The following is a 17,206-nucleotide window of genomic DNA, read 5'->3' as shown; positions in this document are numbered from 1 at the left end:
GTGTCAGGCACTCATTGTTTAAGAAACATTGACCAATTTGATCCTTACAACCGCCAAGGCAAACAGGTAGAGGTTAAGTGATTTGCCCAAAGTCACATAGCTAGTAGGTGTCTGAGGCCAGATTTGAACTCAGGTCTTCCTGACTCTAGAACCAGCACTCTAGCTACTGTGCCATTTTGCTGCCAAGTTGCTGAGATGTTATTTCAAGATCTTCCCTTACTGCCAAGCATTCCAACTCTCCACTTCATTTTTTAGATTTCTTTTATTGATGCAGTAGTAGTTATCATATTCTGATTGGGTATTGAGTAATGGAGGTTCCTTGTTTACTAAATCAGGAGTAAAAAGACCTGGGCCCCAGTCCCAGCTTTGCTCCTTGTTATTTGAGTCATCCTGGGCTAATAAATTACTACATCTCAGGACTGGTTTTCTGTCAAATGGACACAACAGTACCTGACCAAGCTACTCCCTGTTGTTGGGATCATAGGAGTTAATGAATTTGAAAGTGCTTTGTAAACTGCAAAGTGCCACATACAATGTTATTTTTACTTTGGGCTAATTTCCAATCCAGTCAGTCATCACATATGGGTGAGTCAGTTAACTCACTCATCTTCACTCATCTGGGAGTCAAAACAATGCAATTCAAATTCTGACTCTGCTATTGACTCACTGTGTGACCTTAGGCACTTCATTTAACCTCAATGTTTCAGGGGTTTTTTTTTCCTCTCTTGGTTTCGGTCCCATTCATTCTGGGACATAACCACAAGCTCAGGCTCTAGAAGAAAGCAGGCAGTAAACCAGTGAAATATGAATAAAAATGAAAATGTGGCTGTCTAGTGCTGTACTTGTTGTCAGATGTACCAGTGTTCAATCACAGTGAAATACTAGACAGGTTGGAAAATATTTTCTAAGTCCAAACATTTTTGTAAAAAGGCTTCCAGAGATCTCCCTCCTATCCAGGTAGAGTATCAAAAACTGAAAAAAATTATCGGAAGACAATATGATCACAAAAACGGGCATTCCCTGTCAAACAATTAGAAAACTGACCCACTGTTAAACAGAAAGGACCATCCCATGAATAAGAGTGTTTGGGGAAAACACACCCAGATCTCATTTATATCTAGGAGATATATACAGCCAAGAGCCCAGGAAAGAAAATAGCAACAGCATCTCAAATAGGCCACTTTCGTTTTAACTAGTCAACAAAACCAGGATCATTTCAGTGCTAGGAAACAGCCTTCCAGTGAAGGCTGAATGACCATTTTTTGGGAACGCCACAAAGACAATTACTTCTTACAATGGGAAGACTGGACTAGATGCCCTGAAGCTCCTTTCAACTCTTCAGATGGTAAAGAGATTAAAATTCTTCTCTAGAGCACAGAAAAGTCATGGGAAGGAGTAAGAGGCATGTGGTTCCAGAGATACACAAAGCCTCCAAGCTACAACATTCCTTCTTCCTTTTCCCACCCATTCCTTGTACCTTCCTCTCCAGCCTCAAACTCTAGGCTCCACATGCCAGGAAAAACGCCAAGAATGTTTAAGACCCAAATTGCCTTCCCAACATGTTAGCACCCCTCTCCTCTTCTGGTAAGATATTTTCTGATCCCTCCTTACTCTTTCTTATCAGCTCCATGGATCTGCATTAAAATGTTTGCTTTCTTAGGTGGGTTCTTTCTTTGACAGAACCAGGAAAGAATCTGTGGTTCTTTTTAACACAAAATTACTTCAATCAAGGGTCCCCACGGCAGAGTCCCTGATCCTGTTTTATTTTATTTTTTATCAGCCTGTCCTTCTTAGTCTTCCCAGACCCCAAGAATAAACCATGATCAAGAAGTAAGTAGCAGGAAGCTTTGGAGTAGCTAAAATTAAGCAAACTAAAGCACTTTGTGAAGGATGGAATTACGGAGTTTTTCAAAATAGCAAATATGTTCATTTTTTTATGCCTGGAGATAGCTGAGAGATAAGCTGACCTTGAATGTTCTAGGAGTCTTTGAATTTACCATCTTCTTGTATTCTAGAGCTAGTGCTTTCATTATTGCATTTTCCAACTTGGATTTTAGGGGTTTTTGTTTTAAAACGTTTTATCATGTGAAGAAGATATAGAGTGAATATAACTAACACTCTGAATTTCACCTCTATAATATGAAGGAAATTATCCCTTCTACCCTCTCTGCTTTATAGTACAGAGCTTTCAGCCCCTTGGTGAGGCAAAGCCACATGGTCCCAGGACAGCAGTTGCACTTTTCACTATCACTGGACCTCTATATCTCACGCTTCCTACCCTACAATATGAAGGAAATCAATCCTGTCCTTTCTCAAAGCCAGGACTGAAAACTAACTGATACAAAAGGATGTGAGATTCTAGACTGGCCAGGGACACATGGTCCAGAAGAGGATGCTTTTGATGGAATAATAAATCCTGTAAGAGAACTGCTGCCTTCATTCTGAATTCCATGACACCCTTCTAATTTTGTGCTATAGCATAAAGATTTGTGGTCTCCCCAAACTTTCCCCTGGGATTAAGATGACAAGTCAGAGGATGGTGAATGACAGAGGCAGTGGGGAGGATTAACACAGCCCAGCTAAGGTAAGAAGAGGGAGGTTTAGCCAGATTCAATTGTCCTTGGTCACAGAGTAGCACACGACCTTATCCCAACTGGTTTATGAGAAAACAGGTCACCAATTTCTGTAACGGCTATGTCTGCAGTTATGGGTACGTGAAGAGAATGAACTCTTGTGGCCAACAACTAAAGCCAGGACTCAGGAAAAGCCTGGCTCACCATGATATACCCAGGCAGCCCTCGGGACACATTCTTAAGTGTTATGACATGGCCGCTGAGACAACACTGCTTGAAACTGTGTTCTTGGAAGTGGCTGTCACATATTTCATATGTGCTTAATCCTTCTGAGTCCCCAATTTGGGCAGCTGAACAGAAATGATCAACATATAAGAACAACATTTTGAAGTGCAATAGGAAGAATGCTGGGCTGGGTAATAAGAAAGCTAGACTCCAGTCCAGATACTGTTCTTACCTATCTATCACAACTACTCTAGACCTGAGGTTTGTTTTTTTCATTAATAAAAACATGGAAAATATCTATCTTTCCTACATAATTGGTTGTTATAAAATTAAAACAAGATAATTTATATGAAAGTGCTTTGAAAAATCTAAGAGCACTTTACAAGTAATTTTTTGGGAGTGGGAGGTGGCAGGGAACAACAACAAAGCTACAATAACCTGTATGCTTTGCTAGGTCCAGTCCCAGCCCTGATCTTAATCACTGTACCTTAACTCCTGGCCTCACAGACCCTCCCCACCTCTAATTCTCCTTCCTATTCTTTCAAACCCAAGTAGTTTTGCAAATTAAAGGGAACAGAACCCCAGAAGAAAATAAGTATTTACCAAGAGTATTTCTTTAATCCTGGTTTAAATGTCACACCTTAACACTTATTACATAACTGCAACATGAATCACAAAAGAAGGCAGTTTTGAAAATAAATCGAAAACCATGATGTCCAGGGGGCCCAGATACAAGGCAAAGAATGGAATCACAGAACCAGTAGAACCACACTAGGCCTTTCAGCTTTGTGGCATGCTGGCTCTCCACCAAAAGAAGAAAAAATGAAACCAGAGGAAAAGAAAAGTCTGGCATAGGCCTGCACCACCCTTGAGAAGAGAGTGTTCTTAAAAACTGTGAATGGCTTAGAAAACCACCCTTAACATGCACATTCAAACAGAGGAAAAAGCTGCTTCCTAAGATGCAGAAAGGGAAACTCTGAACTCATCCACTATGATTTCAGCAAGCTGCTTGACATGACCCATGGACTCCTACCCTAGTAACGTCTTTGGCCAGAAAATACTTCCACCAAGCTCTCAGATTTAACCCCTGCCCCAACACACCCATCTCAAACCCCAAGGTGTACAAAGTGCCACCACAGTCAGAAAAATTAGTTCTTCAAAGTCATGCTCTGATGTTGACAGCTGCAGTAGCCACAGGGACAGAAAAGTTCCCAATTTAAAAAGGAGTCCATATTAAGCAGCTTTTACTCCTCATTTCACAACTGCATCTTGGAACTGTCAGCAATCAACCTCAACATAAAACTGGGAAATTAAAGTGAGCTTTAAAGGTAATTATTTATAGGACCAGGATGAGGGCAAGACAGTACAAAGGAGGACGCTTGTGAAATTCTCATGCCTTTGCTTTCCTCTTATCCTCTTATCCTTCTCACCTGTGTAGACACCAGTTACAATATCTCCTTCCTCAGGAACAGGACTGTCTGGGACCCATAATTCTTCCCCACGCTCCATTCGAGAGATTACATCAGGTTTAGGAATTGGATAACCTATCCAAAAGGGGTGAACAGAAAAATAGGGTTGTTCATTATCAGTGAGTAATGATGCTATCTCAAAAGCCTCTATCCCACACTTCAAGGAGGGGACTGCTGTCATCTGCTAGCAAATGTTATTCCCTTAGTTCAGTCTCTCTTCAATGTTTACAGTTTCTTTCACACTCAATTTTCCTTTGAGATCTTCCCTTAATATTTCCCCCCATTCTCTTAACCACACTTTCCTCACACCCACTGTTTTAGTGTGGGTTTTATTTGAGTGCTCTCATCTGGCTACCTCCAATTGACTCCTCATACCACTGGATAGGTCAGTAAAATCTACAGCAAAGAGATTCCCGAGTGGGACTGATAGTTGTATATCACCTAATATACACACTGTGGCTCCTGGATCAAAACAGGCCTTGAGGCCTCAATGTACGTGCTAGTCTGTGGGTACCCTAACCTTTTAACTCAAGCCCACTCCAGAGCCCTATAGAAGAGGTGCTGCTCTGTTCTGGGAGATATGAATTGGGTCTACCACCTTTCCCATCCTGTCAGAGACCAGCAGTCCTCAAGACTGACCATCTGTTTCAGAAAGAATATCACCCCTGGAAATCCCAGGGAACTGGATGAATTTATCCCTCTGCTCACTCCTTCTTAGATGCTGGGAAGACTAGCACTTACCCAGGGACACCAGAATCCCATAGTTCTCCTGCATGACTTCCTTGTAAAGATCCTTCTGAGCTTCATTTAGCCTTCCCCACTCCTCCAAGGAGAAATACACAGCTACATCTTCAAATGTCACCAGTCCCTAAGGAAAAAAAGAGAGTAGTAAATATATCCCCATTGTGCCTCAAATGAGGAGAAAGAGAGAAGAAATGAGCCAGCAATGGCAACTGAGAACTTTACTGAGAGAGAGAAAACATAATCCCTTCTTTGAGTCCAGGTCACACAAAAGTTAATTTTCAGACAGTATGACTTCATAGATGTTAATTAAATTGTAGCATAATATACGTAAAAAAGTTTAGGGGAGATGGTAGGACAAAAGAGGAGGGTAAGATGTACCAAAAGTCCAGGTATAAGTTCTAAATTCTAGTTTGCTGAGTCAGGGAAAAAGCTGTTACTTTGAAAGGTGACATGAAGGCTATCTCAAGCAAGAGAAGCAGCCCAAATCCAGGGGGGAAATGTAGCCTCCAAATGTAGTAGGGTAACTTCAGCAGCTTCCACTAAAACCTTCCTGCAGGGCTTCATCATGGTGGAAAGGCAAAACTCTGGGTTCTGAAAGGCTGGGCCAACAGACTACAAGTTCTGGCAAATCCTACCAATTGAGAAAGCCTCCAGATACGGGTATGATGATGGACTGGTACTAGAGGACCAGACTAGCCAATTTGGGAAAGGCTCATCACCAGAAGTTTGGCTGCCAGGCAATAAGGTTTTGATTTTTTTTTTTGGCCAGAACTACTCATAAAGACTGTCTATTAAGGAACAGTGGAGTTAGAATCTGTATCAGTAGGAGGAACTCCCACACCTTAGCAAGCAGAGGGCCCTGAAGCCTTGAAATAATTGGAGCTGAATTAGTACTGAGGAAACCAAAATTCCTGGGGTGGGCTTAATCTCCGACCTTTGAAAAAACTGGGCATAAATCACCACAAGGGAACTTACTACTGACTAGCAATGCACTCCAGAAAATAACTTTCTCTTAGCTCTGCTTCCAAGAAGAATAGTTCCTAACCCAGATTAGACAAAAGGGATTGCCAAGAAAGTGTATTAAGTAATAATAACTGGTTATTTAAACAGGATGTCCCTAAAGTCCATGTGCAGTTCAAAATCTTAATAAATTAAATTCTACAGGAGATTAAAAAAAAAAATCTGTTAAATACAATGCCAAAGTAATTAATTCAAGATTTAGTACATTTAATCTTAAAATAGTTGTTTCAACATGTCCACCATCATTACATATACATAGCACATTACAATTTTCTATGTAGCCCAGACTCTGTAACTATTCTATCAACCTCACTCACACTAGCAGATTAGGTCCCAGAACAGCGGTCTCCCCATTGCATCTGGTTTCATGAACAAATTCTGAAATTGTTGTTACAGCGCTAATCACATTAATTATTCTATCACAAAGTTCATTCTAAAAACCAAGGTTTTTTCATACTTTAGTTTTAACACATCCTCATAATTGTAAATTTTTTGATATTGTTACAGACTTAAATTCAGTTAACTAAGGAATATAGTTTTTTTCCCCCTTCTATTGAAGCCATCTAGCCTACTAGGGTAAATTATCTGGAAAAATACAAAATAATAAAATTCACTTCTTTTTCATAAGAAATGAATAAATTACTTTTCTATTGCATTTTACAGATTGTTTTTTACCTCCTATAGAGGTTAAGTTGTTCATGTTTTAAACTGCCTACAGACTTTAGGAATACTCTGAGGATTACAAAACACCTTGTGCCATTAAATATTTTTCTCAATGACTTCAAGACTCAGATGGCATTTATATTAAATTGACAGCTGACACAAAGCTAGGAGGGACAGCCAACACACTGGATGCAAAAGTCAGGACAGGGAAAGTTCATGAAATGATCTTAGAACACTGGGCAGAAATCTAAGATTCAATTTAATAAGGATAAATGTCAAGTCTTACATTTGGGTTCAAAAATTCAACTTCACAGACCAGAAATTTGTCTAAATAAGTCAACTGTGTGATATGGTAGCCTAGAAAGATAACATGATCTACATAGAGAGTTATCAGGTCCAGAACTAAGCAGGTGATAATCCAGCTGTACTCACTGTCCCACCCAAACAACATCTGAAGTATGCTGTTCAGCTCTGGATGCTACATTTTAGGACACTAAAAAGCTCTCCAAAAAAGTCTCCAAAAGAGGGGCAACCCAGACAATAAAAGGCCTCAAGTTCTTGAGGATCAGGTAAATGAGCTAAAGGGTGTTAAGCACAGAGAAAGGAAAGCTTAAGGGGGACAGACATCAAGGGCTGTCATACAGAAAAACATTTAACACAGAAGAAAGAACTAGAAGCAATGGGTAGTAGCTGAAAAAATGCAACATTTAAGCTTGGTATTAAGGAAAGACTTCCTGAGGATCCCAGCTTTCCCAAAGAGGAATGGGCTCCCTTGGGAAACAGTAGGTTCTCTAATGCTGGAAGTCTTATATGAGATGGACTAGAAGGTCCCTCAGTTCCCTCCCAACCGAGGTCCTGTGATGCCATCTGGTCCTCACAAAAATGCTGTGAGATAGGTTTTAAATATCAGGTCCATTTGACAGGTAAGGAAAATGAGAGCAGAGAGATTTAAATGACTACTAAAAGAAAAATCTCAAAACTAGATCCTAGCTCTATAGAAAGAGAACAAAAGCTCACCTGGGACTCAGTAGTTAGGAAGTCAGTCGATGTCTCATCATCATCAAGGATCTCTTTCTTAAAAATAGCTGGAACCCAGGAAACTGACACAGCTGAGAAAGAAAGTATGTTGCATTCCTAAAAGCTCCTCCAGGCTCATGCTTTAAAAGAGGTACCCCCTTCATCTTCCACCACCAGCCCCACAGTTCCAAGAAGCTAAAACCAAGAAAGATCATTACAGTCCCAAATTCAGACTGGGAACTACTATCTATTCAGTTCTTAGAGAGTTCAGAGTTTATCATTTCTCTGACTGATGTCTCTTGCTTATGCCATAGAGACAATGTCATACCCCCCATACCCTTGGTCTCTCCAGATATCTGGTTCCCCCTATCATAACCAAACAAAAGGCCCCTCCTTACCCTTCTCCTGAAGAACTGGGGACTCCATTTTAGAGTCACGGTTCAATGGTTCCTGTGGTTCTGGCTCTGGGCTGCCCTCAATCACATCTGGGCTACCCTCAATGGGCTCTGGACTGCCCTCGATCACCTCTGGGCTGCCCATAATCGGCTCCGGGCTACCCTCAATGGACTCTGGGCTGCCCTCGATCACCTCTGGGCTGCCCATGATAGGCTCTGGGCTGCCCTCGATCACCTCTGGGCTGCCCATGATAGGCTCTGGGCTGCCCTCAATCACCTCTGGGCTGCCCATGATGGGCTCTGGGATGCTATCAATAGGCTCTGGGCTGCCCATGATGGGCTCTGAGATGCCATCAATGGGCTCTGGGATGTCATCGATAGGCCCTGGGCTACCCATCATGGGCTCTGGGCTGCCCAGGATGGGCTCTGAGATGCCATCAATAGGCTCTGGTAGGTCATCAATCGCTTCTGGGCTTCCATCAATCAGCTCTGAGTTTCGTTCATCCTCCTCTGGGCTGCCTTCATCCTCCTCTGGGCTGCCTTCATCCTCCTCTGGGCTGCCTTCATCCTCCTCTGGGCTGCCCTCATCCTCTTCTGGGCTGCCCTCAATTGGCTCTGGGCTCCCCTCACCCTCATCTGGGCTCTCTTCCATTGGTTCTGGACTCCCCTCAATCTCCTCTGGGCTGTCCTCAACCAGATCTGGGCTCCCCTCCCTTTCCTCATGATCAACTTCACACTCTGGTCTAACTTCCATTCTCTCCAGCTGGGAGGTTGGGGAGTCTGGTGATGTATGTAGGGCTGCCATCTTGTTTCTCCTTCAATGCCTCTGCCTAGAAGAAACAGGTTATCCAATCAGGACATTCTGTATGCAACACATACTTCTTTGGATGCTTGATGAACCCAGTTTTATGCCTAAGTGTAGGTCCCTTCTCTGGGCCACCACCCTTGGGACAATTAGGAAACCCCCAACATAACCCCTTCACCCAAAGAAACAAAGCACTTAAATTCCAATCAGCCTAGTTCTCTGAAAGAAAACGCCATTAAGACAAAAAATCCAAAAAGGATAAAAGAATCTAGCGTCCCTTTATTCCTATGTACAAAGACTGATCAATTACACCCTCAAGGATTAAATTCCTCTCTCCTGATCCTCCTTTTTGGTTGATAGTTAAGCACCTAGCACAGTACCTGGGCACAAAGTAACCATGCAATAAATGTTTGTTGAGTTTAATTTGTTGAAATGTTCTGTTCTGGTTCAGATTTTTAATCTCACTTCCCTATAGCACCCAGAGACGTTTTTTAAAAAAAACTACTTTCTAATCTTCTCCTCTTCCTCTAGGCTTTAGGTACAACCTGTCCCCTTGGGTCTGTTGGCCCTATTCAGTACCTACAGTGTGATAACATGTGTGTGGCATGTTGCCTTGGTCATCTCCCAGAGGGCAGAGTCTTGTCAAGTATATTTTCTGTACAGAGCCTAGGACATTTTGAACTCTCAGTAAAGATTACCCAATCTCCACCCACTCCATGCCTAAAGGAGGGCTTTTCTCACCTGGGCCTCAGGCTGGGAGATCCAGCTGAAACCGGACACCAAGCCAAGTCAAACAGAGCTGATTCCCTGCCTTGGCCTCCACTCTACACTAAGTAGCTACTTCAGAATTCCACCGAATAAGTCAGGGTGGCTGGGAAGAAACAACATCAAAGGAGAATATGGGAGTTTTGAAATGGAAAGGCTCCAAATCTTAATATTCAGATTGGCAAGACAGATGTAAGAAAATATTCCAGGCTAGATTTCACATCCATTACAGAGCTAACCTTTGGGTCAACCCCAAAGCTATCATCCTGGCCTGTCGAAAGGAATCCTAAAAACTAGAGTTCACCTTAATATAGACCTACCACTTCCAGGGAGGAGGTACAAGGTTACAAAGTTAACTAGGGCACCAAGACATTTATCTCAATGTCAGAAACTAAAGGAGATCAGACAAGGTAGCCTAGAAGAAAGAAAATGTCCAAGACGCTAGGAAGTGAAACAAGGAAACAAGTTAAGTAGGTCAGAACAATGGGACCCAGGAAATCCTATGAAGATCCAAAGCCCTAGAAACCAAGAAGTATAAGCCAAGAAGGGGTATAAAGAGAACAAAGACTAGATTAGGAAAGAAATTTCATATCTATATTCATAAAATTCTATTTTTTTTTCTCTCTGTAACAACTACAGACCCTACCTTTTCCCCTTTCTAGTGATCTCCCACCTCAGCTCTTGCCCACCCTTTTTCTTCTCTACTCTTTAACTTTTTCCTTTTTCAATCCAAGGGACATTCTACTCTTATCTGTAACCTGGAGTACACCCTTCCTCTCTCCAAATCACTTTGCTGGCTTCCTTGCTCCTTGATTATTAAATGCAAGTTGCACATTTCAAGTTTCTCCCTGGCTCTCATCACCTTAGATCAACTTTTCTCATTTCTCACTGTAATACCAATAGGGAGTCAAAGTCACTTAGTCTCAATGCTCCAGGTTCTGTTGGCGTGTGTATAAAAGAGTTTGGGGAGCTCAGGGTCAGAATGGGGTATCATAAAAAGTCTGAGAAGCACTGTTTTAAAACTTCTTTGGAGAATGTCTAATAATCCAGACAGTCTTCCAAGGCTGAATGGGAGTGTAGTGTTACACGGATGAAGAGAACCTTCTGACTGAAAACAAACATTCTGATTCTATTCAGTTTTTATTTAATTGTTACTGCCAGTTGGCCTTTCCCTTCTGCCTTAACAGAATAGCCCTCTGGACCAAAAAACTCCATCCCCTAATTAACTTCTCTGGAGCTAAATAACAGGATATCTGGAGGTCATTAGTGACTTCTCCACCCAGTGGAAGCCCAGATCACGTCCTATTTCTTCCTAGAAGTCCTAGAACTATAGGATTTAGAAACAAAATGAACCTTAGAAATTATTCCATCTAATTCCATTATTTTACAGATAAGGAAAGTGAAGACTGAAAGGGCTAAATAACTTGCCTAAGGTCAAATACATAATCTTCCCTAACAACCCAACCATTCCTCTTCCTGACTTCTCAAAGACTTATTGTCTGAAAAAAATACCTTTGACATTTAATTATACTCTACCTTGTTTCATCTGTTTAAGTTTGCCCATCTAGACAGTAAAGTCCTTGAGGGCAGGTACCATATACTTCTCTTGTATCCTGTACAGTGATGGGTACGTTATGTGCTCAGTAAATAAACTGAATTGAACATCAAGCCCTCTAAAAATAAAACAGTTCAGGAGTTCTCGCTTCTTTTCTTAACTGCAGGCCTTTCTTGTTCATCTCCTTAAAAGGGTACAAATTTCCCAGTCTCAAAGATCCATCTTTCCACCCAAACCTCACCTTAACACAACATAACCCAGAAAATGGGTAAACCCAGAGGTCTCCAGTTTTCACTAGTCCTCACACCTTTGACTCTTTCTGCCCTCAGTTTCCATCTGAACCCAAGCTGCTATCATTCCCCCCCACACTTCCTTTAAATCTACCCTAAAGACAATGTTGGTACCTTGATTTACCTCTTTGTCTTTAGCCACAAGCAAGTATTTATCCTTCCCTATAAATTGCATTCTTTAAGCACCCACAGTAGGCTGGCATCCAGAGATCACATGCAACAAATACAACTCCTCATTCTTCAATACTTTCTTCTCTACTGGAATATAAAAACCTAAGAACTGCCCTAGCGGATCCTACCAATAGCACTTACTGGGTACTGCCCCTGACACCACCCTCAAACATTGGCACATACCCTAATAACATTACAGAGCTCGTGCAGCAGCTCTCACCTCCCCAAACATCAGTTTGTTTCTTTGTTTTTTCAAATTGTAAGAGAGATCTAGTCTAACCTCTTCATTCTACAGAAAAGGAAACTAAGGCCCAGAGAGGTTAAATGACTGTCTGTGGTTAATAAGCTGTAATGCTAGGATTCAAACTCAGGCACTTCAACCCTAACTCCACAGCACTTTTCACCACACCAAAGTCTCTCCCCAAGTCACTCCTAAAGCAAAACATTTGTGGACTGAGAAAATCGTTAAGTATGGATTTTGACCAAAATTTAACTACTGAACCTCAAAAGCACAGAGTCCAGATGATCTACCTTCCCAATTTCGTTCATTTAAATAGGCTCCGTAGGAGTGCAGCTAAGTGGCGCAGTGGATAGAGCACCAGCCCTGGAGTCAGGAGGACCTCCGTTCAAAGCTGGCCTCAGACACATAATATTTAACTAGCTGTGTGACCCTGGGCAAGTCACTTAACCCCATTGCCTAACAAAAGCAAAAAAAGAAAAAATAAAAATAAATAGGCTCTGTAGGGGATATAGCTATCAAGTTGTGGTCATATTTGCCTCAGTCACCAACTGAAAAAGACCTTAAACCTAGTTTTACTTAGTTCATTCTCCTCTCATTCCATTAATCCTATTCTCTTCTCTCTACCCCACTGGGTTTTATACCCTGTTTAACAAGAAAGGGATAAGGAATGGACCTATGATTTCATCTGCATATGGAACTCCTAGGTGAGAAGACTCCCTCTACAAGTTTAGGGTGGCATCGACTCTTGCAACTTAACAGTGGTAGAGGGCTGTGTGGAGCATTGAGAGGTGTCCAAGGTCACACGGCCAGTATGTGTCAGGGTATGGACTTACACCTCAGGTCTTCTTCATTTGGAAGCCAGCTCTCTAACCACTTGGACTCTCTGGTACCAAACCAGAATTAAGCAGTTTTCTGGCCCTTAAGCACTTCCTATCTCCTAGCTTTAGGGTATGCGGTATGTTCTATTCCCTCCTACTGGGGTTTTACGTTCACTTCCACAAGTTTGGTTTAACAGTTAGCATAATCGGCCTAATCCTCTTAGAACTATCAACCTTTGTATTTATATTGGGCTTTTAACTATCCAAAGTGTTTTCCAAATTCATTTTCTCATTTGATCCTCACAACAACCCTGTGAGGTAGGCAGGGCTAGTAACCTTATCTCCGATGAGTAGTACCCTTTCACTGATCTAAGAAACTTGAGGTCCAGATAAAGGTTAAAAAGACCCTGGTTAAAAGGTTAAAAACCCCTGTCTCCGGATTCCCAAGCTAGTAGTGTTCCTCCCACTCCACCAAAGGGAGCCCTAGCAGGCAGCTGGCCTACAGATTCACAAAGGGCCTACAGAGACTAAGGAAAAAGCTCTCCCGAAATGAGAGGGCCCACTGTGTCTTTGCCGGCTCTGGTTACGGCCACGGAGCGCTAGGACCCCTGCCCAAGAGCTCAGGTCGTCGGAAGCCCCGGGGAAGGAAGGAGCCGACTCCACACGAAACCCACGAGCGCTCCGGGGGCCGCCAGCACCTGCACTTTCTTCGCCAGGGCCCTGCTCGGCCTGGCCCCGGCCCCCCCGGACCCCCCCCACTCCCCGCTTGCCTCTTGACCCCAAGGAAGGATCGGATGTGGCCCACGCCCCTTCCCCCTTCCCCGACCTCCCCTCCATCCCGAGCCCCCCCACAACACACACACTCACGCTCCCCCTTCGCCTGGCCTCTAGGCCTCTCCCCCAAACCCTACCCGGCTGGCCCCCAACCAGGAAAGGGAAGGGAAGAAAAGGGAAAGAAGCTAAGGCGCCTCCCCGGGGGCCTCCCCGCTCCCACTCCCCCTCCCCGGGCCGGAGTTCAGTCCCCCTGGGGACACCCGAGGTGCGCGGGAGGAGGAGGATTCCCCTCCGAGAGCCCCGCCCCGCCGCGGCCCGACCCAGGCGGCCCCCGCCGGACTCACCCCGGGGCTCGGGGCTGGGCGACCCCGACCCCCTGGGTCCCGGGCCTGGCTGTGTGCCCTCCCTCAGGCCGGCCGGACGGACTCTGGGGTTGACGGCGGCCGCCCAGTCCGGCGGGGAGACGAGGATTCCTGGGTCCGGGCCCGGAGAGCTGGGCTGGGGCTCCGAGAGAGCTGGTACTGGAAAGCCCCGAACTCCTGGGACCTGGGGCCGAGCGGGCCGGGGAGGCCTGGGCTGGGGACGGGATGAGGGGAGTGGGAGGGAGGGGAGGCACGGCCCGGGGCCCGGGGCCCAGACTCGGCGCTCCTGGGGGGGCCCGGGCTCAGACACAAAGTGACGGCCGCGGGAGCTGCGCGGCGCGTGGGCACCGGAAGTGCCCGCCTCGGATCCCGGCTCCTCCCCTCTCCTCACCCTGGGAAGGGCGGGGGAGCGGGGAGCGGGGAACGGGGCGGGGGACCGAGAGGGGGCGCCTGCGCCGTTGGCCGCCGGGCCTCTCTCCAGTGCCCCCCACGCCGCTCCTCCCTTTGGGCTCCCCCGCCCCTCGGATACGAGTTGGGCAGGGGGGGGGTCACTTCCGGTCACGCAGGCGCCCTCGCCCTCTCCCTCTCCCGCGGGGTTCATTGTCCTTGTGTGAGGCCCAGGCCAGCCGAGGCCGGCCGGCTGCCCGCACCCCGCGGCCCGTGGGGAGGGAGGGAAGGAAGGAGGTGTCCTCTCCTCCGGCTGCCGGAAGTGGACTCCTCGAGGACGCAGAACCGGGGGAGGGGGGTGAGAGGCCGGCTGGGTCCAGCTCTGGGAGCCTGGAAGGACCGGAGACCGCGTACATGCAGCTCCACGCCCCTACTGCCCCAGGCCAGGGGGAGGCAGGGCACGAAGGAAGAGGAGCGTGGCCCACGGTCCACCTGGGAAGTGGCGGGGAGGTCCAGGTGGGGTGCAACGAGGCAGACGCCCCGGCGGCGCGTGGGGGGAGGGTGAGAACGCCAAGCCCCCCACCGCCCCTTTCGCGGGCGCTTCTCTGCGTGGGAAGCGAGGCACCCGAGGCCGGGGGATCCGGGATGTGCGACTCCCCAGAGTTAAAGTTAGACGTGTGGGTGTGTATGCGCGAGCGCGTGGGTGTGCGCGGCCGGGAGTGTACCGACGTTTCCAAAGTTTACCGAAAGCGGATTAGCACAATGATCCATTTGCCTAATGATCAGTTCACTTGCTGAACACCGCCTACTCCTAAACCCAACGCGTCGGCCGGGTTCTCCCGGCCTATTTCTCTCCTGCCCTCCGGCAATAAGGATCTATCTTCCCCTCCTCGACTTCCCCTACTTTCCTTTTGCGGCACTTCGCGCCTCCCCAATCCACATCGTACATTATAGTGTATTAGTGTATCCGCCTTATCCGAGGAGGTGGTGGATCCCCCTACCAGAGGAAGGTAGAGACCTTTTCTTATTTAAACTTTGTTATTTCCCCCCCAGAATTTTAACAGTATTACTGTAGCCCAGGTATTTGGTTCGTTGTATTTAATCAAGAATTCACCTAAAATTTAAATTTCCAGTAAGTAAAAAATAAACTTTTCATAGAAAAGAAGGCGGTTTTTACCTCCCCTTCCCTTGCCATGAACGATTCCCCCCCCCCCATTTTGGGTTCATGGTATACATTTTGCCTGCCTTTGGGTACTTTAAGAATTTTCCAAACCAGTTCACGTCAGGGCATTTCCATGTAGATTCCATATTCCTAAGTAGGCATTCAGATTGCCACATAGGCCATAGTCCTGCATTATTTACAGAAAGTATGAGACTGATATGATAACTTACTTATATCAGTCAAAATAACACGGAAGGGTGACATAGGTTCCCTGTGCTGTATATGATAGGCATCCAAGTGTCTGTCCCTGAAGAACAATTAAATGAGGTGGAATTAGAGTGCAACATCAGTGGGTACCAGCCAACCGAACCTCAAAATAAATATTGAAATTGTGCACAAAATCTGAACAAGATTATGTAAGGCTCATGTCTTAATGTAAATACTTGTGATTAATTTCATGAAATTGCCCCTAACATTGCCAGTGGTAAAATCCTTCAATTTGTATCCACAATCCCATTGCCTTCTGCCTTTCTCCAAGGCCCTGTTTCAATAATTATTCTTTCTCTTTCATGTTTCCTGTCTACCAGTAATTGCAGGTATTCCCAGTCTTAAAAAAAAAAAAAGAAAAATCCTCCTTACCTTTAACCTTTCGTGTCAATTTAGCATTCTTCAACAACTACTATTCATTCCGTCTCCCCCTTTACTACCAAAGTCGAAAAAGAAAAATTTTCTATACCCATCCTTCTACCCACTCTCCACAACCTTTTGCAGTATGGCTTTCATCCTCAACGCTCCATCGAAATTTCTTTCTCAGGGGTCACCAGTAATTGCCTTGTTGGCCAAATGTATATTTCAGCTATTTGAATTGCATAAATATCCTCTGTAAAAGTCCTCAGTCTCCTCGGCTTCTACCAAATTCCACACTGTTGACCACTCCTTTCCTTCTGGAAACTCCTTCCTCCCCTGACTTCTGGTTTTCTTCACTCCCACCACTCTCTGTCTCCAATAGCTCCTCCTAACTCCTTAAAGTAAGTGTTTTTCAAAATTCTGTCGCTGCCAGTCTTCCTTCTACATTCAACCTTGACAATTTTATTCATTCTTGTAATTTCAAGGAAGAAGAATCACAAATCTCTATATCTAGCCTTGTGTTTTTTCCCCGGGGTTCCAGATCCATATCTACAACAGCCTATAAAATTTCACCTTGGATGTACCACCAATACCTCAAACCCAGTATATCAAAAATTGTACTTATCTTTATTTTGCATAAAATTATTTTTATGTCACTTTGATTTTCCATCCCTCCCCATCTGCTACCCAGGGATCCATCCCTAAAACGAAGAATTAAAGAGAAAGGAAAAGAAGAAAAAGAAGGTGGAGGAGGAAGCAATTGTGAAAAACTAAGCAGCACATCGATCAAGATCCAACAATATATGTTCCATTTCTGCAGACAAGTGAGTTAGGTGCATTTCTTCAGGGTCAAGCTTGTTCATCATCTTACCCAATTAAACTGTCTTTAAAGAGAAAACTTTTTTTCTATTGGACTTCACTATCTGTGTCATTGACCCAGTCTCTCATGTTCAAAACTTTAATATTTGTCTTTTCCTCCTGTTTCACCTCCCACAATTCAAGTCCTGTCACTTCTACCTCTGAAATATTTCACATCTGTCCTCATTCCCCTTTATCACTACTACCAGGTATACAAAAGCTCATTATCAACCACTTAAAACTACTGCTACCCTAATAGATCACAGTAGACTCCTAAAGTTGGAA

General features: G+C 44.7%; 1 protein-coding gene across 3 annotated transcripts in view; it reads right to left on the bottom strand.

Annotated features, from left to right (window-relative positions):
- The window catches only part of ZNF316 (zinc finger protein 316), a 108,433-nt gene that overhangs the window by 24,604 nt on the left and 66,623 nt on the right, over positions 1-17,206 (bottom strand). The window contains exons 1-5 of one of the 3 annotated variants that reach the window (XM_021006367.2): positions 13,870-14,225; positions 8,110-8,936; positions 7,712-7,803; positions 5,009-5,135; positions 4,229-4,342 (exon numbers count right to left, since the gene is read on the bottom strand). In XM_021006367.2, the coding sequence (XP_020862026.1) occupies positions 4,229-4,342; positions 5,009-5,135; positions 7,712-7,803; positions 8,110-8,911 (1,135 nt within the window). In that variant the 5' untranslated portion in view covers positions 8,912-8,936; positions 13,870-14,225. Of the gene's footprint in view, positions 1-4,228; positions 4,343-5,008; positions 5,136-7,711; positions 7,804-8,109; positions 8,937-9,652; positions 13,428-13,869; positions 14,226-17,206 lie in introns of those variants that run through there. The other 2 variants (XM_021006368.2, XM_021006369.2) reach the window with 2 other exon arrangements.

This window comes from Phascolarctos cinereus, unplaced genomic scaffold (genome assembly GCF_003287225.1).
Source record: "Phascolarctos cinereus isolate Bilbo 61053 unplaced genomic scaffold, phaCin_HiC Scaffold_4;HRSCAF=312, whole genome shotgun sequence".
NCBI lineage: Eukaryota > Metazoa > Chordata > Mammalia > Diprotodontia > Phascolarctidae > Phascolarctos > Phascolarctos cinereus.
The sequence above is the reverse complement of the archived record's forward strand: the minus strand, read 5'-3'. Positions and strand labels throughout refer to the sequence as shown.